The sequence below is a fragment of the Arachis ipaensis genome, chromosome B09 (genome assembly GCF_000816755.2).
Source record: "Arachis ipaensis cultivar K30076 chromosome B09, Araip1.1, whole genome shotgun sequence".
NCBI classification, from domain to species: domain Eukaryota; kingdom Viridiplantae; phylum Streptophyta; class Magnoliopsida; order Fabales; family Fabaceae; genus Arachis; species Arachis ipaensis.
Window position 1 is genome coordinate 140,068,232 of NC_029793.2, and position 26,936 is coordinate 140,095,167.

At 37.8% G+C, this 26,936-nt stretch overlaps 3 protein-coding genes and 1 long non-coding RNA gene across 5 annotated transcripts; 2 read left to right on the top strand and 2 right to left on the bottom strand.

Moving 5' to 3' along the window:
• LOC107616268 (AP2/ERF and B3 domain-containing transcription factor At1g50680-like) lies at positions 11,178–12,569 on the top strand. Its single transcript, XM_016318246.2, has one exon. The coding sequence runs from the start codon at positions 11,300–11,302 to the stop codon at positions 12,422–12,424; it is 1,125 nt and encodes a 374-aa protein (XP_016173732.2). The 5' UTR covers positions 11,178–11,299; the 3' UTR covers positions 12,425–12,569.
• On the bottom strand, positions 15,802–17,684 carry LOC110267298. Of its 2 annotated transcripts, none has more exons than XR_002354748.1 (3): positions 17,212–17,684; positions 17,008–17,106; positions 15,802–16,510 (listed from the first exon to the last, which is right to left on the bottom strand). It is a non-coding gene; the product is annotated as an uncharacterized LOC110267298 (long non-coding RNA). The 2 variants fall into 2 exon arrangements; XR_002354747.1 differs by having other exon boundaries at positions 15,809–16,280.
• On the top strand, positions 21,600–24,328 carry LOC107618476 (non-structural maintenance of chromosomes element 4 homolog A). Its single transcript, XM_016320565.2, has 7 exons — positions 21,600–21,950; positions 22,043–22,123; positions 22,272–22,512; positions 22,621–22,714; positions 23,022–23,238; positions 23,340–23,431; positions 23,773–24,328. Exons 1-7 carry the CDS (start codon positions 21,764–21,766, stop codon positions 24,031–24,033), a joined length of 1,173 nt encoding a protein of 390 aa, XP_016176051.1. The 5' UTR covers positions 21,600–21,763; the 3' UTR covers positions 24,034–24,328.
• LOC107618475 (cytochrome P450 76A1) lies at positions 25,094–26,930 on the bottom strand. The gene is made up of 2 exons (XM_016320564.2): positions 26,001–26,930; positions 25,094–25,862 (listed from the first exon to the last, which is right to left on the bottom strand). The coding sequence occupies exons 1-2, from the start codon at positions 26,910–26,912 to the stop codon at positions 25,224–25,226; spliced, it is 1,551 nt and encodes a 516-aa protein (XP_016176050.1). The 5' UTR covers positions 26,913–26,930; the 3' UTR covers positions 25,094–25,223.

Below are 26,936 nucleotides of genomic sequence, written 5' to 3' on the forward strand. Positions count from 1 at the left end.
TCCCTTTATCTTAGGGAGGTTGAGATATGGCTCCAGGAAGTGGGTAGAGAGATTTTAGGGGCAGTTACTCATTTGAATGGGTGTTTATCTGCCAGCTAATCTTCGTCTCGACTTCTTTAGAGCAAGTCGTGGTAGGAACCGACTTCGTGGGGTGAAGGTCGGTGTAGAGCGAGGCTTAATCCTTTGGATTGGGCCTTTCGATTGGACCTGGACCTTATCATTGGGCCAGGGTATGAACAGTGCCCCTACTCGAGCCCAATTTCTTTTAGGACTTGGGTTCGAGTATTCTACTCGGGGTCGTAGCCGACTTGTTGGAGGACCGACGTGATGGTTTGGAAACGACGTGACTTTTCGTGACTTTTGATTTTCACAGTTACGTCTAATCAAACGTCGCATCCGTTAGAGGTTTGCGTAGGGGTTGTCTTGGTAACGGTGCACCCATTAATGACTACGTCCGTTTTTACCATTATGCCCCTAACGTGTTTATAAATACTTTCCTTCTCTTTCTTTGCTTCGTTTCTGCGATTTTTCAAATTTTCTTCTTCTCATCTGTTCGTGGAGCACCCCTTGTTTGAAGGCTTTATCTTCCTCTACCTTACTTCCAGATAAAGGTTAGTCTTTTCTTCTCTTCTTTACGGCGTGCTTTCTGTTTGCATGCTTTTATTCTTTAGATAGAGAGAGGTTGATTCGTAGGCTCTGATTCCGTATTTCCCTTAGAGACCATGTTTTTTATTTTCTTTTCTTTTTCCTTTGTAGGTTTCACTCACCTTTTTAGGAAAAGAAATATCTTCTGTAGAAATTCTTACTCAGTGGGTCGATGTCACAGTCTTAGGAGAGGAACCTCTGGTTGACACTGATTTTATTACTGACCTTCGCACTCGTTACCGGCTCTGCACCTCTGATAAGGATGAGCCAAAGTATGAACTGCTTGCCCCGGGCCCAGAAGACCGGGTTTGCTTCGGGAGGGCTACTAAGACGGCCCCTCATTTCTTCTTTATGTATGAGAACATGATTACTCGTTTGGGTGTTTTCCTTCCATTTTCTGATTTCGAAATGGCTGTCTTACGTCACTGCCGTGTTGCTCCTACCCAACTCCACCCCAATTCCTGGGGTTTTCTGAAAATCTACCAATTTATCAGCCATGCTTTAGACTTTCCGACTTCTTTGAGGATTTTCTTCTTTCTTTTCCACATGATCAAGCCCTTCAGTGGGCAAAATAACAAGCAATAATGGGTGTCTTTCCGAGCTATACAAGGTTGGAGAGTTTTTACCCTTTTTGATGAATCCTTCCATGACTTCAAAAATTATTTTTTCAAAGTTCAAGGCGTAGAGGGTCACCACCCCTTTTTCTTGGATGAGAATTCTTCTCCTCGCTTTCCCTTGTACTGGTTAGAGGCTTCCCCTGTGAGAAATATGGTTTGGAGGATCTGGATGAGGTGGAGGCATCTATTGTAGGGTTCCTCCGAGAAGTATGGGGGAGGGCCCCATATCTGGATACCAAAAAATTTCTCCAGGGGTCGTCGTCTTTTGTCCAGACACAATTGGTAGCTTTTATCTACTTTGTTTCCGACTTGTTTCTACCGACTTGAAGTTTACCGACTTGTTTTACTAATTGTTTTCTTTTACAGAGATGGCGAGGAAGAATTCCAATGAGTCTTACCAGAGAGTCCAGGAAGCCAAGGCGAGGTCTCGCGCCAGAACTGGTGGTGCCATGGTAACTAGCTCTCCTCTTCCTCTTCCTCCCCCTTCTTCCCGAAATTTGGGGACTCCTTCTCAACCTATTGTTATCTCCTCTTCGGCTTCTTCTCAGCCGTCCCCTCCTCCCCGACCTTCCCTTGAGCCATAGAAGAAGAAGCGCAAGGCTTTAGAGTCTGGCTCTTCTTTTGAATGTGAGGTTAAGGTGGATGCTCCTGCATTTATCCAAAAATTCATCTATCCCCATACCCGTATAGGTATGGATGATGTTTCTATTCGGAACCACCTCACTATTCTGGCTGAGGAGAGCATCAGGGCGGCGAGGATTTGTGCCAAGTTCCTTGATATTTTTGAGAAGACTCATCTTAGCTCTCTGGGTTCAACCTCTAAGGTTGAAGAGTTGGAGAGAAGGCTTCTCATATATCAGGAACATGAGAAGGAGTTGAAGAAGGAGGTTGCCAAATTGAAGGAGGAGAAGGATGGCCTCCGAGAGAAGGAGAGCAAGTTACAAGCCCAATGTACCATGGAGGAGGGCTTGAGAAAGAAGGCACAGGAGAGTTGTCAGAGTTTATTTGAGGACCTTGTGGCTGTAAGGAGGGATTTGTTGAATTCTCGGACTGCCTATGCCGAGTTGGAGGACTCTATTGCTGAGGGGGGAGGAGACCTGGAGGATTTTTAAGGAGCAGGTCGGAGTTCTAGCTCCCGACCTGGATCTCTCTCCTTTGGATCCTGACAAGGTCGTTATTGGTGGTGCCATAGTTTATCCCCCAGCTCCCGAGGTCGTCACCGAGTCAGATTTGAAGACTCGGGGGCAGAGAATCATTGAGTCCCCTCCTCATCAAAAGGATGTTCCGAGTTCCTCAAGACCTCACGGTGCCTCTTCTCCGACTCCTATGGACACTTCTCTCCCTGGTTCTGATGGCGCTCCGACTTCTCTTTCCGACTCTGGTGGTGATCCGACTACTCCCTTCGGTCCTGGTGGTGATGCTCTTTAAAAATTTATTATTTGTTGGCTATATGGGGCCCGGCCTGTGGGTCCCCTCTTTTTAACTCTTTATATTTGTGGTGGTGGTATGTTGACATTGGCCTTTTGTGGCCGTAAACAAAAAATATTTATAATTACCCTTTTTTGAATAAGGGTTATTTTAACAAAAATACCCTTTTGGTATAAGGGTTTCAGCTACCTTTTTGTGTGCATGCTTTTCTGATTTTGTTTTTTCGAAGTCCCCTTGATCTTTTCTAAAAAACCTTTCTTTTGGCTTGTCTGTTTTCCTGAGCCTTTTCGTTTTAAGAACTTTAGGACAGCTTTTAAGCTTTTTCTAGGTTTTTTCGATCCCTTTTTTGTTATTCCTAGTACTCAACTTTGTTTTATTGAGTATTTATGACTTAGGTTATTTTTGCGATGCGTTTTCTTTTCTACTCGGTTTTTCATTTCGACTTATGAGTCAGAATGTTTTCGAGTTCCTCACGATCAACTTTTATAACCTCTTTACACCGACTTGTACCTCGTCGTTTTATCCTGACGACCATCTAGGTCAGTTCATGGGATTTTCACGTTTTGTCGAGCTTAAGTCGGCGCGTTTCGTAGAAAAGTAAACGAGAAGGAATTTATAAGAGATATTATAAAAAAGACCTTTATTTATTTGGGGAGGTACTTTTGCGGCTACTAAGGGTTTAATGATCTATTCCCCCCTTAGCCTCCACTATGATGCCTCGTTAAAAACCCTTCTTCAGAAAAAACCCTTTAATTTTTGGGAAAGTTCGCCTTTAGCTATAGTACATTTTCATGTTACAAGCATGCCACGACCTTGGTAGCTCGGCGCCGTTTAAGTCGGTCACCTTGTAATAACCTTTTCCTAAGACCTCATTAACTTTGTAGGGTCCTTTCCAATTGGTAGCGAGTTTTCCTTCCCCCGATTTGTTGACTCCTATGTCGTTTCTGATTAAGACCAGATCGCTTAGTGCGAAACTTCTTCGAATGACTTTCTTGTTGTATCTGGTAGCCATCCTTTGCTTCAGCGCTGCTTCTCTTATCTGGGATTGTTCTCGGACTTCGGGGAGCAACTCGAGCTCCTCTTTGTGCCCCTGTATGTTTCCGATTTCATCATGGAGAATCACTCTTGGGCTTTGCTCACTGATTTCCACTGGTATCATAGCTTCTACCCCATAGACAAGTTGGAAGGGTGTTTCTCCAGTTGCAGATTGGGGTGTCGTCCGATAAGCCCACAACACTTGGGGGAGCTCCTCTGTCCAGGCTCTTTGTGCATCTTGTAGTATTTTCTTTAGCCCTGCCATTATGACTTTGTTGGCTACCTCGGCTTGTCCATTTGCTTGTGGGTGTTCCACCGAGGTGAACTGGTGTTTGATTTTCATACTAGCCACTAGGCTTCTGAAGGTGGAATCGGTGAACTGGGTTCCATTATCTGTGGTAATGGAGTGAGGTATCCCATACATTGTGATGATATTTTTGTAGAGGAACCTCCGACTTCTCTGGGCGGTGATGGTGGCCAATGGTTCTGCTTTTATCCACTTTGTGAAATAGTCTATTCCCACAATTAAGTATTTGACTTGTCCTGGCGCCTGGGGAAAAGGACCTAACAAATCCATTCCCCATTTTGCGAAGGGCCATGGAGAAGTTATACTAATGAGCTCCTCGGGGGGAGCCACGTGGAAATTTGCATGCATTTGGCAAGGTTGGCATTTTTTCACAAATTCTGTGGCATCTTTCTGCAAGGTCGGCCAGCAGAATCCAGCTCGGATTACTTTTCTGACTAGCGACCTGGCTCCGAGATGGTTTCCGTAGATCCCATTGTGGAACTCCTCTAGCACTTCAATGGTCCTTGAGGTCGGTACGCACTTCAACAATGGCGTTGATATTCCTCTTTTATAAATGATATTTTTCACCAGAGTGTAATATTGTGCTTCCCTCCGGATTTTCTTGGCCTCTTTTTCCTCTTTGGGGAGGATGTCGAATTTTAGGTATTCGACCAGAGGATTCATCCATCCGAGATTTAGCCCGGATACCTCAAGGACATATTGTTTGCCCTCTGCTTTTACTACAGAGGGCTCTTGGAGAGTTTCCTGGATCAGGCTTCTATTATTCCCTCCTAGCTTAGTACTCGCTAACTTGGAGAGGACGTCTACTCTGCTATTGAGATCCCGAGTTATATGCTTAACTTCGGTTTCGGCAAAGCGCCCGAGGTATTCCAGAGTTTTTTCCAGGTATCTCTTCATGTTTGGGTTTTTGGCCTGATACTCTCTATTTATCTGGGAGGTCACCACCTGAGAGTCACTGTATATCATCACTTTTGTCGTACCGACTTCTTCGGCCAGCTTCAGTCCTGCAATCAGGGCTTCATATTCTGTCTGATTATTTGAAGCTGGGAATTTAAATTTGAGGGATACCTCTATTTGAGTTCCCATTTTGTCGGCCAGTATTATACCTGCACCGCATCCTGTCTTGTTTGAGGATCCATCTACATAAAGTTCCCATGTAGTTGGCTTTTCCTCTTGATCTCTCGCGTATTCTACTATGAAGTCGGTGAGGCATTGGGCTTTGATTGCTGTCCGAGTTTCATATTTCAAGTCGAACTCGGAGAGCTCTATTGCCCATTGAACCATTCTCCCCGCAACATCCGTCTTTTGGTGGATTTGCTTCATAGGTTGGTTCATCCGGACTTTTATTGTATGTGCTTGAAAGTAAGGCCGTAGCCTACGTAAGGCTATTACTAAGGAGTAGGCAACATTCTTTAGTTTGTGGTACCTAAGCTCGGGGCCCTGTAGAACTTTGCTGATGAAGTAAACTGGATGCTGTCCGACCTCGTCCTCTCTTATCAAGGCTGATGTGACAGCTTTGTCTGCTACGGACAAATAAAGGACGAGGTCCTCCCCGACTAGAGGTCGGGTTAGTATTGGTGGTTGGCTCAAGAATCTTTTGAACTCCTGGAACGCTCCTTCGCATTCTGGAGTCCATTCGAACTGGCATCCCTTTCTTAATAAGGAAAACAGTGGAAGGGATTTTAGTGCCGATCCTACCAAAAATCTAGAGAGGGCTGCGAGTCGGCCATTCAGTTGCTGAACCTCTCTTAAGCAAGTCGGGCTCTTCATTTCTAGGATAGCTTTACACTTATCGGGATTTGCTTCAATCCCTCTCTGTGTTAGCATGAATCCTAGGAATTTTTCGGCCCCCACCGCGAAGGTACACTTTGCGGGATTTAGCCTCATCCCGTGTAACCTTATGGTGTCGAATACTTGCGAGAGGTCGGCTAAGAGGTCAGCTTCTTCCTTGGTTTTTACTAGCATGTCGTCTACGTAGACTTCCATTAAGTTCCCAAGGTGGGAAGCAAACACCTTGTTCATCAGCCTTTGGTATGTGGCCCCTGCATTTTTTAATCCAAATGGCATGACCACGTAGCAAAATTTTGCTCTAGGCGTGATGAATGATGTTTTCTCCTGGTCTGGCTCATACATTGGGATTTGGTTATATCCCGAGTAGGCATCCATGAACGACAAGTATTGATATCCCGAGCTAGAATCTACTAGGGTATCAATACTCGGGAGTGGATAAGGGTCTTTGGGACATGCCTTATTTAAGTCGGTGTAGTCAACACACATCCTCCATTTGCCGTTTTGCTTCTTGACTAGCACTACATTTGCTAGCCATGTTGGATATTTAACTTCTCTAATGAAGTCGGCTTCTAGGAGTGCCTGAACTTGCTCTTCCACCACCAGGGCTCGTTCCGGGCCGAGCTTGCGCCTTCTCTGTTGTACAGGTCTGGATCCCGGATGTACCGAGAGTTTGTGGGACATGAGCTCGGGGTCTATCACGGGCATGTCGGAAGCCTTCCAGGCAAAGAGGTCGGAATTGTTTCTTAGGAGCTTAGTCAACCCTTGCTTCAGGGTTTCCCCTAGGTTGGCTCCTATGCTGGTATTATTCCCTTCCTCTTCGCCGACCTGTATTTCTTCAGTTTTTCCTCCTGGCTGTGGTCGTAGCTCTTCTTTGGCCCTTGCACCACCGAGCTCTATGGTGTGAACCTCTTTGCCTTCTCCCCTCAGGTTCAGGCTTTTGTTGTAGCACTTTCTTGCCAACTTCTGGTCTCCTCGCACTGTTGTTATTCCTGCAAGTGTCGGAAATTTCATGCAAAGATGGGGGGTAGACACCACCGCTCCGAGTCGATTCAGGGTAGTTCTGCCGATTAGGGCATTGTATGCTGACCCCACGTCGATGACTATAAAGTCTATGCTCAGAGTTTTGGACTTTTCCCTCTTTCCAAAGGTAGTGTGGAGGGGTAGAAATCCCAGTGGTTTTATTGGCGTGTCGCCTAGCCCATACAAGGTGTCGGGGTAGGCTCTCAACTCCTTTTCATCCGGCCCTAATTTTTCAAACGCGGGCTTGAAAAGGATATCCGCCGAGCTTCCTTGATCCACTAGGGTTCTGTGGAGATGGACATTAGCTAGGATCATAGTTATTACCACTGGATCGTCGTGTCCAGGGATTATTCCTTGCCCATCTTCCTTTGTAAATGAGATGGTAGGGAGGTCGGACGATTCATTTCTGACCTGGTAGACTCGCTTGAGGTGTCTTTTGCGAGCGGACTTGGTGAGTCCCCCTCCTGCGAATCCGCCTGAGATCATATGTATATGTCTCTCCGGAGTCTGCAGTAGTGGGTCTCTTCTATCCGCATCGTCTCGCTTTCTTTTTCCATGATTGTCCGACCTTTCTATGAGATATATGTCAAGTCGGCCTTCTCTGGCCAGCTTTTCTATCACATTTTTAAGGTCGTAACAGTCATTTGTTGAGTGACCATATATTTTATGGTACTCACAGTAGTCACTGCGACTCCCTCCCTTTTTATTTTTAATGGGCCTGGGAGGTGGCAGCCTTTCAGTATTGCAAATTTCTCTGTATACGTCCACTATAGAAACCTTTAGAGGAGTATAAGAGTGATATTTCCTGGGTCTGTCAGGACCGAGGTCTTCTTTCTTCTTGGGCTCCCTTTCTCTCTCTTTTATTGAGGGAAGGTGCCCAGGTCGCCAGCTCGACTCTCTCAGCCTGGCATTTTCCTCCATGTTGATGTACTTTTTAGCTCTTTCTTGTACATCACTCAGGGAGGTGGGGTGCCTTTTTGATATGGACTGTGAGAAGAAACCTTCTCTAAGTCCATTTACCAGCCCCATAATGACTGCCTTGGTGGGCAGGTCTTGAATCTCTAAGCATGCTTTGTTGAACCTTTCCATATAATCTCGTAGAGGTTCTTCGACCTCCTACTTCATTCCCAGGAGGCTCGGTACATGCTTTACTTTATCTTTCTGAATGGAGAACCTCATCAGAAACTTCCTCGAGAGGTCCTCAAAGCTGGTGACCGACCTTGGAGGGAGACTATCGAACCACTTCATCGCTGCTTTTGATAAGGTAGTCGGGAAAGCTTTGCAGCACGTTGCATCAGAAGCATCAACCAGATACATCCGACTTTTAAAGTTGCTTAGATGATGCTTTGGATCGGTGGTTCCGTCATAGAGGTCCATATCGGGGCTTTTAAAGTTTTTTGGAACTTTTGCCCTCATTATGTCCTCACTAAAAGGGTCCTCCCCTCCCGGGGGCGACTCTTCTTGATCTTCACGGGAGTTCCGACCTCTGAGGGAGGATTCTAACTTTAAGAATTTTTTCTCTAACTCTTTTCGTCGATCCATCTTCTCTCTTAGGTGCTTTTCTATCTCCCTTTGTCGCTCCCGTTCCTGTTCCAGCTGTTCCAAGTGACTTTGGTGGATATGGACTAGCCCCATTAGTTCAGTTGCGTGGGGTGGTCCATCCTTTTCTGACTCACGCCCCTCCGAGGAATTTGTCTTCGGATTTTTAAATCCGGAGGTTCCTTCCCTGTGTTGGTCGTTGGTTTCCTGGTGGAGGGTCAGGTCTGCGTCGTGGTTTCCGGTATCCAGATTCTCTTGCTCGGAATCCGATGCCACATGACCATCTTCAGGGGATATATCCGCCATTACTGCCTGATCTCTCGGGTCTCCGGCAACGGCGCCAATGTTACGATGGGTAACCGGAGATTATTGGGTTGGATTAGTTTGGCTGGCCCAATCGTTGGAATGAGGGAGTATCCAAGCGGATTGATGATCCAAGACCCTCATCCGACTTCGGTATGAGAGAATGGGGGGTGGTACCTGCAAAGACACTCCGATGCCAAAGTCAGCAAAGGGAGCAAAACAGGTCTAGAGAGTATTGGGCTTCTGAGATACCTGAGAAGTGTCAGTGTATTTATAGTGGTGAACCCATAACCACCGTTGGTGTAGTTCCGTTATTCATGGGGAATAACCGTCCCTTTATCTTAGGGAGGTTGAGATATGGCTCCAGGAAGTGGGTAGAGAGATTTTAGGGGCAGTTACTCATTTGAATGGATGTTTATCTGCCAGCTAATCTTCGTCCCGACTTCTTTAGAGCAAGTCGTGGTAGGAACCGACTTCGTGGGGTGAAGGTCGGTGTAGAGCGAGGCTTAATCCTTTGGATTGGGCCTTTCGTTTGGACCTGAGCCTTATCATTGGGTCAGGGTATAAACAATAACCTAAAAAAAATACAAAATTTTAGTCTATTTTAAAAAAAAATTGTTCATACTTTCAGTTTAAAAAAAAAAATCACTAAATCATTTACCTGAATGGTTTTGGTTTAGTTGTGGTGACTGGTCCTCATTATGGGTGCTGCCGTTTTGCTTTGTGGGTTTTTTTTTATTTTTGGTGGGGTAAGATTGATAAGGATGGAAGCGAGCCGTTTTGAGTGGAACTGAGAAGAGAGGACGAAAAAATGGGAAAGAGAAGGGGTTACTAAAGTTAAAAATCTTCACGCTGGAATGAAGGAAAATTTTTCATCCACGTGTAAACCATGCACACAAAATAAAACTGACGTGGCTGAGAAAACGGCGGTAACGTTTTCCTGTAGCAGTCAGTGATCCCCACAACGGCGGTAAACACATATTTTTGGGCATTTAACTGGATAATACCAACCTAAGCCCAATATTAAAAATAAAAAACTCACATTTTGTTAAGCTGTATCATTTTTTGTGTATATAAGACTCAAGGACGGAGATAAGGAGGGCGAGTGAAAGCTTCGGCCCTTCTCCCAATTTTTTAAAAAAAAAAGATTAATAGTAATTTAAATTATTAAGTATGATTTAATTTTTTAAAAAATTTATTAGTATTTAGTGATGGACATACGGGAGCAAGTGGAGGCCTCGACTCCCCAACTTTTTAAAAAAAAGATTAATAATAATAAGTTATTAAGTATTATTTAATTTTTTCTAAAATTTATTTAGTATTTAGTCTAATATAAATAAAAGTTCAGTCTAATTTAAATATTAATAATTTTTAATATCTAAAAAATAAGTAACAATATTAAAAAAATATGAAAAAGATATTATTACTAATATTTTTTAATTAAATAAAATTTTTTAAATCTCATAAAATGAATTTTTTTTTGTGACCGTCCTTCTTGATTCATTTGGTATTAATTCTTTCTGTTTCAACGGCTACAATTAAGAGATCCTTTTCAACTATAAATATTGTGAAGAATAACTCAAAAACAAAATGAAAGATGAATTTCTTACTAATTGTCTTTTAATTATATTGAAAAGAAAATTGCTGAAAATTTTGACAAAAATTCTATTATTGATGAATTTTATGATACGAAAAATCGACTACTTCATTAATAAAAAATATACATATTTTTTGTACTTTAAAATATTCTCTATCGATATATTTTTGTAATACATCTTATATTATATAATTTTTTATAATTATTTAATATTATATATGTTATTAGCCTTACATAATAGTATTTCTGGATCCGTCCCTATCTATAGTATAATCGGGATAATGCAAAACATGTACGTAGAAACATATATACATGGATTCTGGTAAGTAACACAATCGTATTACTGTTGATATAATAGAACAATCAACATAAAGAAAGGGAATGGGGATGTTTAATTTAACTAATTAAATGTAACACATGTTTCATTCAGCCATATATTCAGGTAATTATAGTACTGTTTTAATTTTGTTAAGGATTATATATTAAACCGCACAATTTTTTTTTTTTGTGATGGAGTGGAATATTCAACCAAAAAGACGGTAAATTTTACTTTTCCAATCACATTATGATAATAGAAAAGAAACTAAGCTACTGAAAAACAAATATAATTAGCTTTGGGATAATGAATACATTTCCGTTATTCTAAACTAAGAAAATTAAAGACTACATAGATTTGTTCCACCCAAGTTAACTTAAAAACACATTATTTGAAGTTTAACTTGAAGTAGTTCAATAATTAGGTTCATCCTTGAACTCTAAGTTGTTATGTGATTAGTTACCCAAAATTAGGCACAACAAATAAACATCAGAAATAGGCATAAACCTCATCAACAAATCAATCATCACATCCTTTTTCTGTTAACTTTTTCTATTTATCATATCACATTATTAGTTGTCCCATCCTCTTGTCCATTGTTGTCATACTGAATTTCAGTTCAATAACTCGAAATTCATCAAGACAGTAGACACAACAATAAGAAGAAAAATAATATATTATCCTAGTTATCATCAAGAGTGATGATCATAATTCATCAAGAACAACATAGAATGATGATGCCAAATAATAACTCTGAAACGTGTTCATCACCTTCTAATAATAATAAAGAAATAATGGGGAAACGTTTGAGGTACGAAGAGAACGCAGGGTTTCAGAAGTTCAAAGGCGTTGTTCCTCAGCAAAACGGGCATTGGGGAGCACAAATATACGCAAACCACCAGAGAATATGGCTGGGAACATTCAAGACGGAAAGAGAAGCCGCCATGGCTTACGACAGCGCCACCATCAAGCTAAGAAGCGGCGAAAGCCACAGAAACTTCCCGTGGAACGATCAAACCGTTCAGGAGCCTTATTTCCAGAGCTATTACAGCACGGAAACTGTTCTTACCATGATCAGAGACGGTACATATCCCTCCAAATTTACATCATTTCTTCAAAATCAAACCCATAAAGAAGAAGCCACAGGAACAATTTATTCCCATAATACGCGCATCAAGATTCGAGGAGGAGAACAGTTTTCTTGCACGCAACTGTTTCAGAAAGAATTAACGCCCAGCGACGTTGGGAAACTGAACAGGCTTGTTATTCCAAAGAAACATGCAGTTACGTATTTGCCCTTTGTTGATGGAAATAACAATAATAATAATAATGCAATGGAAGCAGGGGAATTCGGCGGCGGCGGCGGCAGCGGCGTTGATGTGGAGGTTATGTTTTACGATAAGTTGATGAGATCGTGGAAATTCAGGTACTGCTATTGGAAGAGTAGCCAGAGTTATGTGTTCACGAGAGGGTGGAACCGTTTCGTGAAGGACAAGAAACTCAAGGCTAAAGACGTCATTGCATTTTACATGTGCGAGCCTGTGAATAATGAAGTTCATCAGCACCGTCTGTTTGGGTTGATCGATGTGATTTATAATAATACGGAAAATGTTGAGACCACAAAACGAGAGGTAATTGGGAAGAGTACTACTAGGTTAGCTTGCAGTGAAGTAGTTGTAGAAGATATGGAAGAAGAAGATGAAGACAGAGAAGAAGAAGAAGAACATAAAGTAGTAGGGAGCAATAATAATAATAATAATGTTGATGGAATGGAGTTGAATCCACCACACAAAGGTGTGAAGCTATTTGGCGTATCTATCAACTGAAATAATTAGTGTTAATTAAAATGTTAAAAAAATATATACTAATTACCTATCATGTATATATACAATAATGCTGAGGAGGATGTGCATCTCCAATGAGAATTGCTTCTTGAATCCATTCTTACTCTTTAGGAAAGCAATCCAAAACCAAAAGAAAGCAGCCGGTTAGTTGGAGATGCTATAGTTCTTACCCATGTAAACTAAATTATTTTTATCGTTTTTAGAAAGATAAATCTGCTTTTACTTTTAGTGATTGTTTGGAGGTTATTTAATTTATGGTGTTTGCTACGGTAGGAGTCACCAATTTACTTCTCATCACAAATAAATACGAATTATTGTGTTGTGTCTCGTATAAACAAAAACCTGATTTGTCCAATGGTTGCTGCTTATGTAAACAATAATAATGATGCATTGATTGTGATTGTCATAACATTGATTGTCAATAATATCAATTTTTTATTGGGCATAATATTCAATTATTTTTTAATCACATCTAACTAAATTACACTTAATCATATTATTTTCATTATAAATAAATTTATTTTTTTATAATTTTACTCTTAAAATAATGTAATTTTTTATAAATAAATAAATAATTTTTTTATTAACCATGCAGCTCAAAATATGAAGACGTGAGATATTATAATATTCTTAAATTGTAAAGTCTATAGAAAATTAGAAAGTATTTCTAAAATTTACATAAAAGAATTACCAAATAGAAGCACACAATAATACGTCTCTAGAACTGACTCAACAAAGATAATAATAAAATAGGTAATAGAAGTCACCGAAATATTTAACATAGTCCATTTTGAATCAAAAGAATTGATTGAATGAGCAAAAAAAATCTTTGGTTTTTTATGAATTCACGTCAGAGTTCACACAAAGACCACCACCGCTCTGTTAATAATTTAATAAACCACTTAAACAAAATAAAAAATGATACAAACTAAATTTGCTATCCAACTGTCATCTTCCCACCTCATCTTATCACCAACTAATTTTTATTATTCTTATTTTTCCAAATTCTAAATTCTAACACATTAGCAATGTTGTCACTATAAATATTGTAGCACACCCATTTACTTCTCATGACAAATAAGAAAAAGTATAGGGTATCAACATATTATCTGCCAACTTATTACCAACAATAATTAATTATTATATTTTAAACACATATATAAAGAGACACATTCAAAAAATATATCTATAAAGACACTTTTATTAAACACAGTAATAAAAAAGACATTTTTATTAGACACATCCACAAAGATACTTCCATTAAATACAGTTATAAATAAAAGTTGGCAGAAATTGGCAGAAATATTGTTGGTAACGTAGCGGATTGAATAAATAAATACAAATTATTGTGTTGGGTCTCACATAAACAAAAACCTTATTTGTCCAATGGCTGCTGCTTCTGTAAACAATAATAATGATGCATTGATTGTGATTGTCATAACATTGATTGTCAATAATATCAATTTTTTATTAGGCATAATATTCAATTATTTTTTAATCACATCTAATTAAATTACACGTAATCACATTATTTTCATTATAAATAAATTTATTTTTTTTATAATTTTACTCTGTAATTTTTTATAAATAAATAAATAATTTTTTTATTAACCATGCAGCTCAAAATATGAAAACATGAGATATTATAATATTCTTAAATTGTAAAGTCTATAGAAAATTAGAAAGCGTTTCTAAAATTTACATAAAAGAATTACCAAATAGAAGTACATAATAATACGTCTTTAGAGCTGACTCAACAAAGATAATAATGAAATAGGTTCTGTGGAACATAGAAGTCACCAAAACATTTAACATAGTCCATTTTGAATCAAAAGAATTGATTGAATGAACCAAAAAAATCTTTGATTTTTTATGAATTCACGTCAGAGTTCACACAAAGACCACCACCACTCTGTTAATAATTTAATAAACCACAGAAACAAAATAAAAATGACACAAACTAAATTTGTTATCCAACTGTCATCTTCTCACCTCATCTTATCACCAACTAATTTTTATTATTCTTAGTTTTTCAAATTCTAAATTCTAATACATTACCAATGTTGTCACTATAAATATTGTAGCACACCAATTTACTTCTCATTACAAATAAATACGAATTATTGTGTTATGTCTCACATAAACAAAAACCTAATTTGTCCAATGGCTGCTGCTTGTGTAAACAATAATAATGATGCATTGATTGTGATTGTCATAACATTAATTGTCAATAATATCAATTTTTTATTAGACATAATATTCAATTATTTTTTAATCACATCTAACTAAATTACACTTAATCACATTATTTTCATTATAAATAAATTTATTTTTTTATAATTTTACTCTTAAAATAATGTAATTTTTTATAAATAAATAAATAATTTTTTTATTAACCATGCAGCTCAAAATATGAAAACGTGAAATATTATAATATTCTTAAATTGTAAAGTCTATAGAAAATTAGAAAACGTTTCTAAAATTTACATAAAAGAATTACCAAATAGAAGCACACAATAATACGTCTCTAGAACTGACTCAACAAAGATAATAATAAAATAGGTTCTGTAGAACATAGAAGTCACCGAAACATTTAACATAGTTCATTTTGAATCAAACGAATTAATTGAATGAGCCAAAAAAATCTTTGGTTTTTTATGAATTCACGTCAGAGTTCACACAAAAACCACCACCGCTCTGTTAATAATTTAATAAACCACTGAAACAAAATAAAAAATGACACAAACTAAATTTGCTATGCAACTATCATCTTCCCACCAACTAATTTTTATTATTCTTATTTTTCCAAATTCTAAATTCTAACACTACCAATATAATGTTGTTACTATAAATATTATAGCACACCAATTTACTTCTCATCACATATAGCACACCAATTTACTTCTCATCACAAATAAATAATAATTTTTGTGTTGTGTCTCACATAAACAAAAACCTTATTTGTCCAATGGATGCTGCTTGTGTAAACAATAATAATGATGTATTGATTGTGATTGTCATAACATTGATTGTCAATAATATCAATTTTTTATTGGGCAAAATATTCAATTATTTTTTAATCACATCTAACTAAATTACACTTAATCACATTATTTTCATTATAAATACATTTATTTTTTTATAATTTTACTCTTAAAATAAATATTTTTTTATTAACCATGCAGCTCAAAATATGAAAATGTGAGATATTATAATATTCTTAAATTGTAAGGTCTATAAAAAATTAGGAAGCGTTTCTAAAATTTACATAAAGCTAGGGGTGGCAGTGGGGCGGGTAGGGGCGGGTTTTTGCCCTACCCGACCCCGTCCCGCCGTCCTGTTACTCATATACTACCCGCCCCTGCGGGTACCCGTCCCGCCCCTGTAAAAATTAAATAACATTTTAATTTTTACATATTCATATATAAATTAAGACAAAAACTTAAAATTCATGCATAAATTAAAATACAAACATAAGATTTATATAATGTCAATAACTTAAAATTAAAAAAAGCTAATGTTTGATTACTATAAATTTAACACCATTATAAAAAAAATTACAACATTAATATAAAAGAGTATTCGATCTTTATTTTTGATCATTTTTCACCGTTCTTGTCCTCAAAAGACAATGACAATCAAGGCATACTTTTCAATCCTTTCTTAAAGAATTCTTCTTACTCATCAAGAGGTATCATCACAATCTTAAAGCTCTCCTCATCTGACCTTAACTTGTCATAAACTCTATCAGACCGAAAGTAAAGTCAGTGCATCTTTCATATGAACTCAATGAGAAATAAAGCCCAACCATCTTGCTCTTGAATTCAAAAACAGCTATCTGAATGAATGAATAAATATACACACAATCACATTTGGAAACTGCTAGATATGTTTTAGTTTACAAGTTAATTAATTAGTAGCTTGCTTTATTTCCATAATAAGAAATCACAAAGTCACCAGAAGGAGATAGCAAGAGAGATTTCAAGGATTGGTTCCTCTTAGCTTCCTCTTCAAGATTCTTCAATTCTTGAATCTTTACTAATGTAAAAGTTGGAAGCACTTTGAAAACTTTACAAAGAAGCATTATAGCATAGGTAAGTATTAGATTGTAAATACTAGTATAAACTACAGAAGTACTAAATTTTTATTGTTCTGTTGATCTAAAGCATGAATATGATAGCCTCATTCTCAATCTAACATATATAACTAGTTGCAATACGCCAATATCATGAAAAATACTAGAGCCGATAACAATTTAAAATGAAAAATAAAGAACTGCAATCAAACACATATAAACAAAATTGTAATTACAATGTCTCTTATTCTCATTCAAAATAAAAAATTAAAAAACTGCAATTAGACACATAAAAACAAAATTACAATCACAAAGTCTCAAATGCTCAATCAAAATGAAAAATGAAAAATTACTGTAGAGACACAAACAAATTGCAATCAATAAAGTAATTCTCAATCAACAAATTTACAACAAAATTATCAATCAAACACATATATACCCACTTCAGCATATACATTTACAAAATTGAATAAAAAATTGTAAAACTTACAGTCACAGACTCAGAGAGACAAAGAGAAGGGGCTCTGGTGACAGGCTCACATGTAATGGCGATGGCCAAGCTCACAGCGACGGCAACCAAGAGATGAATCTGTGGAAGAACAAAAAAGAACTTAGATCTCACAATATGATGGAGAGGGAGAGAAAGGGAGAGAGAGAAAATGCGCACGAGAGAACAAGAGCGAGAGGAACTTACGGTCTTACGGAGCTAAAAACTGAGCAGCGACGGCAGGCTGGAGCTGCGGGCTAAGCGGCGATGGCGAGGAACTGTGCGCTGAGCGGCGACGGCGAGTAGCTGCGGGCTGAGTGGTGACGACGAGGAGCTGCGGTGACAGCAAGGAGTGGGCAACGACAGCGAGTAGTGGGCAACGACGGCGAGGGAATGAAAGGCTGAGCAGCGACGGCAAGGGGGTGAGGGACTGAGCAATGGAGAAGAGGACTATGGCCAGATGGTGTCTGAAGCTGATGGAGGCACAGAGAGAAAAACCTAATCCCTAAATATATATATGCACTCCGGGGCGGATAGGGGCGGGTTTATCCTGACCCCGAACCCGGCCCGGCCCGCTCAACTACCCGCCCCGACATAAACCCGCCCCGCTCCGGGTCGGGTTTAAACCCGCTCCGATCGGGTTGGGCGGGTCGGATACCCGCGAGTTCGGGTACTCCTGCCACCCCGCCCTAGGTACGATGATAAATTCATACGTATCGATACGTTTAAAATATAGACAAATAATAACAAGTCACGTGCAATTTATTTTCTACATCAACATTTAATTTTTGTTTTTTTAAATATATATTATATCACCACTTTTACTAATACACCCATTTAATTAAATAAAAATAAAAAATATTTTTTATTTAATTTTATAAAAAATCTTAAACATCCTTCTTTTATTTGATTAGACAAAAATATCCTTTTAAATTAACGAAATTTTAGAATTCAATTAATTCTAATTTTATAGTTCCAAATAATTTAAACAATAAAACAAAAACATATTAAAAAATAAAAAATCAAAATTTCTTCATATTTTCCAATTTCTCTAATCATTCGTGCCCCCTCTAAGCAAAACATATCAAGGAATCAAAAAATCGATCGTTCTTCATCTTCTCCAATTACCCCTCTGAAACAAAGCAGTGAAAGTCTCAAACCAAACCAAGTTCCAGGTGAAGGACCAGATCGGTTCCTACTTCTACTTCCCCACCATTGGCCTTCAGAGAGTTGCTGGTGGAGTCGGTGGCCTGAGAGTATTCAGCAGGTTGTTGATCCCAGTTCCATACCAGATCTTGAGGATGAGTATTGGTTCATCATCGGTGACTGATACACCAAGAGCCACAAGACTCTCCAAGGCTTCCTTGACGGCGGCCGCTCCATCGGAAGGCCCGATGGCATTGTCATCAACGGCCAAACCGCCAAGGGCGACGGATCCGACAAACCCATGTACACAATGAAGGCTAGAAAGACCTATAAGTTGAGAATCTGCAACACTGGCAGCGGCGAAGAACCTAGGATTTTGGTTTGAAAATTTCACTGCTTTGTTTTAAAGGGGTAATTGGAGAAGATGAAGAACGATTGATTTTTTGTTTCTTTGATATGTTTTGTTTAGAGAGGGGCACCAATGATTAGAGAAATTGGAGAATATGAAGAAATTTTGATTTTTTATTTTTTTAATATATTTTTGTTTTATTGTTTAAATTATTTGAAATTATAAAATTAGGATTAATTGAATTTTAAAATTTTGTTAATTTAAAAGGATATTTTTGTCTAATCAAATAAAAGAAAGATGTTTAAGACTTTTTATAAAATTAAATAAAAATATTTTTTTATTTTTATTTAGTTAAAGGGGTGTATTAGTAAAAGTGGTGATATAATATATATTTAAAAAAATAAAAATTAAATGTTGATGTGGAAAATAAATTCCACATGGATTGTTATTATTTGTCATATTTTAAACATATCGATACATATAAATTTATCATCGTACTGTAGCAAACACCTTAATTTATTAAGGTGAAAACTCAAATACATTTGATTTCATATGAGTTAAATGATAATTTAGACAAATCTATAAATCATTTAATATTTTTTAGCTATCAACTTCACACGAAAATAATTAAACCTTTTATCAAAGAAAAGTATGCTTCTAATTCAAAGAATTAATGCATTTATATTTATATATCTATTGATAACTTCATTATTAAAAACCAATTTAAGTTGATTTAGTAGTTAATTTACTAATCTACTTAAACAAGTATTGGGGGTGCGAATTCTGTCTCGTGCATGCAACAACATATTGACCAACGATAAATCTTTAAATGAAGTTCAGTACCGTGGCGGATTAGTTCTTAATTTGTCGAGTTAGAGAATATTGTAGAAATAAAAGAAAAAAAATTCATTATTAAAGTTCCTTTATCCCATTTAGTATATATTTTGAAATATTATTTTGGTAAAAATAAAAGTTAAATAATTTTTTTGAGTGTCTCTTAAACAAATTTGCGCATCAGCATATATTAAGAAATAAAATAACAATAAAATATTTTTTACAGTACATCAAAATATAAATTTAACTATGATAACTTTACATGAAACTTAGAATAATTTTGTTTTCAGCATTTTTTAAGAAACAATTGAAATGAGCCCTTATAATGTGAGCTTGGCATTTTGAAGTTTTAATATTCTTAACAACTAATATATTGGTTTTCTTTCTTTGGTCTTTAACTAATAGACTAATAGTAGTTTTTCTTTTTTGGGTGAGGAGAGTTGTATACTGTTCGGTTGGTCGGATACCGGACAGTTCGGGTAGGTATCTTGAGTGAGGGGGTGATCTCGTCTGGTCGTAGGCTACCGGGTTGGAGTAGGCGGGATCCCGAGCTCTTCACGTGAAAAGGGGGGACGTCATCTGCAAAAACACTCCGACGCTCTAGTCAGTGAGTGTGCTGGCGAAATAGGGGGAGAATGAGATGTGACGTACCTTGGGAGAAGGGTAGGTCCTTCCCCATATATACCGTGTCAGAGAGGGACAGATCCACTTTCTTCGAGACCTCCCTTGCACAGCTGTGGCAAAGCTGTCAGGGACGCGTGTTCGGGTCGGAATCTGAGCGTCTCACCCTCGACCGTTCGGGTCGGGTGCTGCTCGGGTCGGGCCGGCCCATAAACTGCTTGGGCCAGGCCGTAACATATACTAATATATATTTCTGAGCAGAAAAAATTTTAAACGGTTATTAATAATTATTTTGAAAGACAATGAGGTCTTTAAATTTTTTTTAGTTTTTTATATTTGTTTTTATAAGACTAATTAGTCTATTTATTAATATTTTTTTATGTTAATAAAGTAAGCTTACATCATATGTTAAACAGTTGATTTATCCGTTAAGAGTCAACTAAAATTGACATATTCTTTTTTGTTGAGAATCTTCTTGCTTTTTGAGGATAATTATTATGATTGTTTAGTTTTTTTTAATTATTTTTTTTAAATACATTTAAAACCGAAAATATTAGTGATTTTAAATTATTTTTACTTATAAAAATTAAATAAAAAATATATTAGTGATTAATCTATTACATAAATATGTTCTGGAGAAAAATCATTAATGGAAGACTAATTAGTCTTACAAAATTAAATATCAAAATTTGAAAAGAGTATTTTTTATTGGAAATCTTATGATCTTTCGAAAAAGTTATGGAAAAAGAGATGAATATTCAACTATTTTCGAGAGATTGAGAGAATAGTGTAGTAAAATAATAGGGTTAGCTACAAAAAATGTCCCAAATTATTTAGACGCTGGCAAAAATATACTCGAATTTTACTATAAGCAAAAATACCTTCAAATAATTTAAAAAACACAACAAAAATACCCAATAGTAAATATATATTTTTAGAAAGAAAAAGTTTAGGGCCAGCATTTTTATTAAAATTTTGTCAACACTAACCATCAAAAGAAAAACGAATAATTTTACATCATTAGATGCCATCTCACATCATTAAAAACACTGATGATGGCTAATTGATGACTACACATCACAAATTCTTGGTCCTCTAACACTCCTCTCTTAAAAAATACATTAGAGATTAAATTTTGATACCATTTTTTTACAAGCATGATTAAAAAAAATATTATTATTTTTAAAATTTTTTCTATAAAGTTTTTTTTATACTTTTAAAAAATCACAAAAAAATATATATTTAAAAAAAATTATCAAATTTTAAGAATAATAATATCTCATTTTTTAATTATTTTTGTAAAAAATTACATCAAAATTTAATTTTTAAGACATTTTTTAAAAATATATATTTACTATTGAGTATTGTTGTTATATTTTTAAATTATTTAAAGATATTTTTGTTTATAATAAAATTTGAGTATTTAAATAATTCAAGAGGGTTTTTTGTAATTTACCCAAAATAATATATGATACGGGCCTTGGTCTTAGGGAAGAATATTTTCCAGAAAAGGCCCAAAGTTATGAGGCGTGTGGCGTAAGTTTTGGAGTAAAATTGTAAAAAGGTAAAATACGTGGGAAGTGGGAAGGGTTTGTTTAGGAGGGTTATAAAATTTCACACAAGCGGGAAAAATTTCCCCTCATTATTTATTTCCGTTTCTTATTAGTTTGAAACACCAAGGGGACTGATTTTCGCTTTCCCTTATTTGAATTTATTTTCTTGTCGCTTCAAAACCCAAACCCCTCTCTTTCTTCAAAGGCGCAAGCGCAGCAATTCCGTCTCAAATTAGGGTTCTTCAATTGTTCGACGATGGGTGGAAAACGAGTCACCAATAAGCGGCAACGCGACGCCGCCGCCGACCAGCTTCGCACTGTCAAGAGAGAACGCGTCGCCGCTGCTGAGGGCGCCGACGAGGCCGAGTCCCCTCAGAAACAAGATCCGGCAAGTCGCCGGTTCATACGCTCCGAGTTTTTCAAACTCAAAACTCTCATTAGTGGTATTTTTTTTATTATTATTCAAATTAACGGTAGCTTCTCTTCCTCTTTCTCTTTCTCCCTCTCAATGACACTCTCGTTTCAAATCTAACAGAGAAAAAGGACGATTTGATGAACACCGATTCCGACAAGTTCGATTCCATCTTGAATGAGTTCCACAAGCTCCACGATCAAGGTATTCTTCTTATCTTATCTACTTATTTGTGGTTATGTTGCTTATTTAGCTGCTTTCATTATCTGCCCTGAATGTTGAAGATGATTTAGTTAGGGTTTGGTTAATAGTTGGTGACAGTTGACACTGTATCTTCGATTTTGGCTTAAAGTCCAGAAGCCGAGAGAGCAGGTTGCAGATGCAGAGGCGCTGCTGGAGTTGACTAACAGTTTGGTGATGTCAGTGAGGTCTATGGTGAATGACAATATTACCCCTGCTGAATTTGTTGGCTGTTTGATCAAGGAATATGGCCAACCATCCATCCAAGACCCGGAGTGCAACTCGATCGACTGGAAAAAACTTGGTCTTGCTGTGTCCCCCATGTTTATGAAGGTTCAGGGTTGTTGCACCATGTGAGTTTTCTTTTTGCAGGGCTTCTTATATTTTTTATTCTTGTTTCTTTCTATCTTTCTTTCTCCTTTTTTTTTTCTGATTTTGTTTTGTGTTGTGTTTTCTAAAAGGCTTGGTCCCATGGAGAGGGAGTTGAAGCAACGCAAGATCGGAGTTCAGAGACAAAGAACAAAGCCAACATCTGAAAGGGCTAGGCCTCAAGAGGTTGGCTGAGTTTTACTTCCTTGCTTCTATTCCTTTTTTGTTTGCTGTGTTGTGAATGTTTATGTGATAAGCATCCGAAATCCATTGTTAATGAATTTTCATTATGCTGATTGTTATATAGTTGGATTTTTTGTTTACTCGTCTTAGTACATATTTAGCTATAAAGGGGTGTGGCTGTCTTTATTGTTTACTTTGTCTGTGTTCCATAATGTTTATAAAAATTGAAAGCAAATGTGGTGCTCAACTATGTTTCATATTCTTGCAAGTATTTTGGCACTGATTTCTAGTTATTGTTTGTTTGAAAAAGGTTGTCCAGCCCCAAGAAAAGGAAAGATCTGATACTGATCAAAACATGAAAGTAATGTTTGACATCTTGGCGAAAATGAGACGCGTTCAACTTGAATGTCTAATTCTGAACAGAACATCATTTGCTCAGACTGTTGAAAACTTGTTTAGCCTATCATTTTTAGTCAAAGATGGTCGGGCTCAGATCACTGTGGATGAAAACCGCATACACTACGTTTGTAAGACATGTTACCATAATATTCAACTAAATTTGTGCGCTCTTATTGTATTCCTGGGTCATCTGTACGATTGTACCAAAAATACTTGTTTTCTTTTCCAGTGCCTAGGAATGCTCCATCAGGTGATTCTCTGAGAGCTAAAGAAGCCACTTTCACTCATTTCATGTTCAGACTTGATTTCCAAGATTGGAAGGTATGAATTTGTCCCAGTACTTGTAAATTTGCAATTCAATGTGCATATATGATGCGATTTTTTGTCCACTTCTTTGTTTACAATTGCTAGTTTCTTTTTATTTAGCAATGCCTTACAACAAAGTTAATTGAATTTAAAGATGCGAGATACCAAATTGGGATCAAAGAAATGGTTCATGGCAAGATTTGTTATTTTATGGCACAGTAAATTAAACACCATAACGTTCTAGACAGATTGGCAGTATGGTTCATGAAGGAACATCTCTGTTGTCATCTCAATGCTCTACATCATTTACATCAATATTCTTTTGTTAATTCTGTTTTTGTCAACATTATTTACAGTTAATGAAGGATATGGTGCCTGAGGGCAAGGAGTTAATGCCTCATAGGACTCAGTTTTGCACTGTTGTTGGTTCTCAACCACAGATGGGTTCTGATGATGGTTCCCCACATCCTCTAACTGTCACACCTATCAGGAAATTTTCTCGGAACCGAGGGCTGGTTGTGCAGGAGGAAGGTGTGGTAGAGGAATCTCCTGAATGTGATGATGAAAAATCTTCCAGAGCAGCTGCCATCAGAACGTGTAAGCGTAAGCTTACATAAGCAGTAGCATGTTTGGGACTAGATCAACTTATGGTGTGTACATGAGTCTGTTTTCTTTTGTGCAATAGATATGTAATTGCTAGCAACCTATCAGACTGGCTTTTGCAGTATATATATGATGTAAATGTTCCTAGATCGGTGGCTTAATTTCTCTTGCCTCTTATGGACGTTGCTTATATTTGTTAGGAGTAATACACGTACTTGAGACGTGACTAATGTGTTAGATTAGACTTTGCAAACAGGTAGTTTAGAATTATCTTAATTCTATAAATTAAAATTGAGTTGGTGTTAAATAGTGCAAATTTACTTATTTAGCATTGTTTATGATAAATTGAATATTGTTCGAGTGATGTTAGTTGAAATCAATTTTGATATGTAATTACTAAAAGGGAATACATTTTGTATTATAATATAATTTTAATTTTAATCAGTAATATCTATAAATGGCCAAAATTGATAGTTAAAATTTTATAAAACCTTAGAAAGCGAAATAGCAAATGGGAAAATCGACCATAAGCTTGCATCTAAACAAGGGATTTAGTCAGTCTTAAATTAATTTAGTTTAAATAACTAAGCCATTGAAACCCAAGTGTTTGTGTCATGGTATGAGGGATGCAAACGTAGTTTCAATTCAACACATTCGAGAGAACTATACTATAATTTAGCTTCAACTCATGTTTTTTTGAAGATTTTTTTTCCCAAAAAAAAAAAAAAATTAATAATAAGTACATGTCTTCAATCGTGATACACATTGATAGAATGCTCATGCTTCAACAAGAGCCAGAGTACTAACTCTAACTGTATCTATAGCTGGCTAGCTGCACTAGAACTTCCAACGATTTTCAGTGAAAAGGCTTTGGGAATTAAAAGTTCCTTATCCATGTTATGGACTATGATGAGTATGCTGATGTGGTTAGATGATTCTAATGATGCATTAACAGTAAGATATGCTATATATGTATCCAATGAGAAATTCTTTCAAAGTTCCAAAGAATAATAGTTCTCTTCAGTTTAGGTTTAGTCATTTTTAATTTCTCAGCCAGAAGTTTGGAAAGTGAAGTATCTAATAACACGTGTCTTTGATTAAATTTGTGTTTTCTCTCTAATTATGTAATTTCATGAATAACATAAACCCTTTTGCAGAATATGATAATTTCATGATTTATTGTTTCTTTTAACACACCATAAAATTATGTTGAGGTCCCCTGTTTTGTAGAAGAGTAGTGAGGGAGTGGTATGGCCTTCAAAGGAAGAGCTTTTCTGAGAGTAATTCCGAAGCCCTCTCTCATGTCCATCTCGTGGGGATTCATGCCACGTGGTAGAACCCAGTCAAACTTATGCAACAAAGATCCAAGTGCGAGTGGGAGCACCCTAGAAGCAAGTGGCATGGCAGGGCACATTCTTCTACCAGAGCCAAAGGGTATGAACTCAAAGTGGTGACCCTTGAAATCCACATGATCCATGTGCATAAACCTCTCAGGCCAGAAGAGCAATGGAGCGTCCCAGGCCTTCGGGTCCCTTCCAATGGCCCAAACGTTGACCAGAACTTGCGAGTGCTTGGGGATGTGGTAGCCCTGCAGCTTGCAAGAGTCCATCGCCATGTGAGGGACCAAGAACGGTAGAGGTGGGTGCAGTCTCAGGGTTTCTTTGATGACTGCTTTCAGATAAGGAAGGTGGTCGATGTCGTTCTCTTCCATGTTCCTGTGGGGCCCAATCTTCGTCCTCAGCTCCGTCTGCACCTTCTCCAGGGCTCTTGGGTTGTGCAACAGCTCCGCCATTGCCCACTCCAGTGTGCTCGTTGTTGTGTCTGTCCCCGCCGTAAACATTTCCTGTCACCACTCACCCCAGCCACGCACATAGTATTATTTTAGGAAAAAGTCTAAGAACAGTACTATTATTAAAAATACTAATGATATTTGTTCAGCTAGAATTCAAGCTAGAATTCAACAGGTATTGCTGGGACTTACAAAGACGACGACGTTGATGATTCTTGGAGAGAAAGTGTAAGGGCCAGTGGCAGCATCTCCATGAAACTCCAAAAGCACATCCAAGAAATCTTTACTCATTCCCCTTCCGCACCCACTCTCCATCCTCTCTTTAATGAACCATCCAGCAATCTCGAATGCTTTTTCCACGTGATACTGCGTCCTCCGCCGTATTCCCTGCGGATCAACCCACTTCAGCACCCCCATGAAATCCGCCACATTCGGCTTCCCTGCATACTCCATCACCTTCACCGCATGCTCGTAGAATCTCGCCCCTCTCTCCATCTCACCCTCCAACAAATCCTTCGAGAATATCAGGTTCCCAATCAGGTTGAACGACATCATGAAGAACAATCTCCCCACCTCAACGCCGCCGGAGGATTCATCTCCAGCCGCACCTTCTATGATCTGCACCATGCGGTTTATGCATTTTGCACGCACGGCCCGCATGGCATCTAAGCGACTCGTCGCGAAAAATTCTGTTGTGCTAAGTCGCCTCAGCATGCGCCAGTGCGGGCCGTACTGCGAGGTTATGAGGGAGCCTTCACATCCGTAAGGACCCCTCATAGCTTCGTAGATTTTCCTACCAGCGAGAATGACATCATTGTTTTTAAACATATGACATGCAGCCTCGCTGGAGGAGACTACCACGGTGCACATGGACCCTAACCAGAGAGTCATGATTGGACCGTGGTGTCGAGCCAGCTTTGCGAAAGACTCGTGTGGTGACAAAGACCAACCTAGTTGGAAGATGTTGCCGACCACCGGCCACCATCTTGGTCCCGGTGGAAGCTGCCTTAGCTCCTCCAATCTCCGGTGCCTGCGTTCTCTGATTAGTGCACAACCCATCCACACTAACATAGCTACCACCAATCCTACAACCTCGTAATGCATGATGCCTATGCCACTCTATCAGTT

Coding starts and splice junctions, on each gene's coding strand:
- LOC107616268 (XM_016318246.2), top strand. CDS start 11,300: ATGATCATAATTCATCAAGAACAACATAGAATGATGATGCCAAATAAT.
- LOC107618476 (XM_016320565.2), top strand. CDS start 21,764: ATGGGTGGAAAACGAGTCACCAATAAGCGGCAACGCGACGCCGCCGCC. Junction 21,951..22,042: donor ACTCAAAACTCTCATTAGTG/GTATTTTTTTTA, acceptor CAAATCTAACAG/AGAAAAAGGACGATTTGATG. Junction 23,432..23,772: donor TTGATTTCCAAGATTGGAAG/GTATGAATTTGT, acceptor CATTATTTACAG/TTAATGAAGGATATGGTGCC.
- LOC107618475 (XM_016320564.2), bottom strand. CDS start 26,912: ATGCATTACGAGGTTGTAGGATTGGTGGTAGCTATGTTAGTGTGGATG. Junction 25,863..26,000: donor TCATCAACGTCGTCGTCTTT/GTAAGTCCCAGC, acceptor GAGTGGTGACAG/GAAATGTTTACGGCGGGGAC.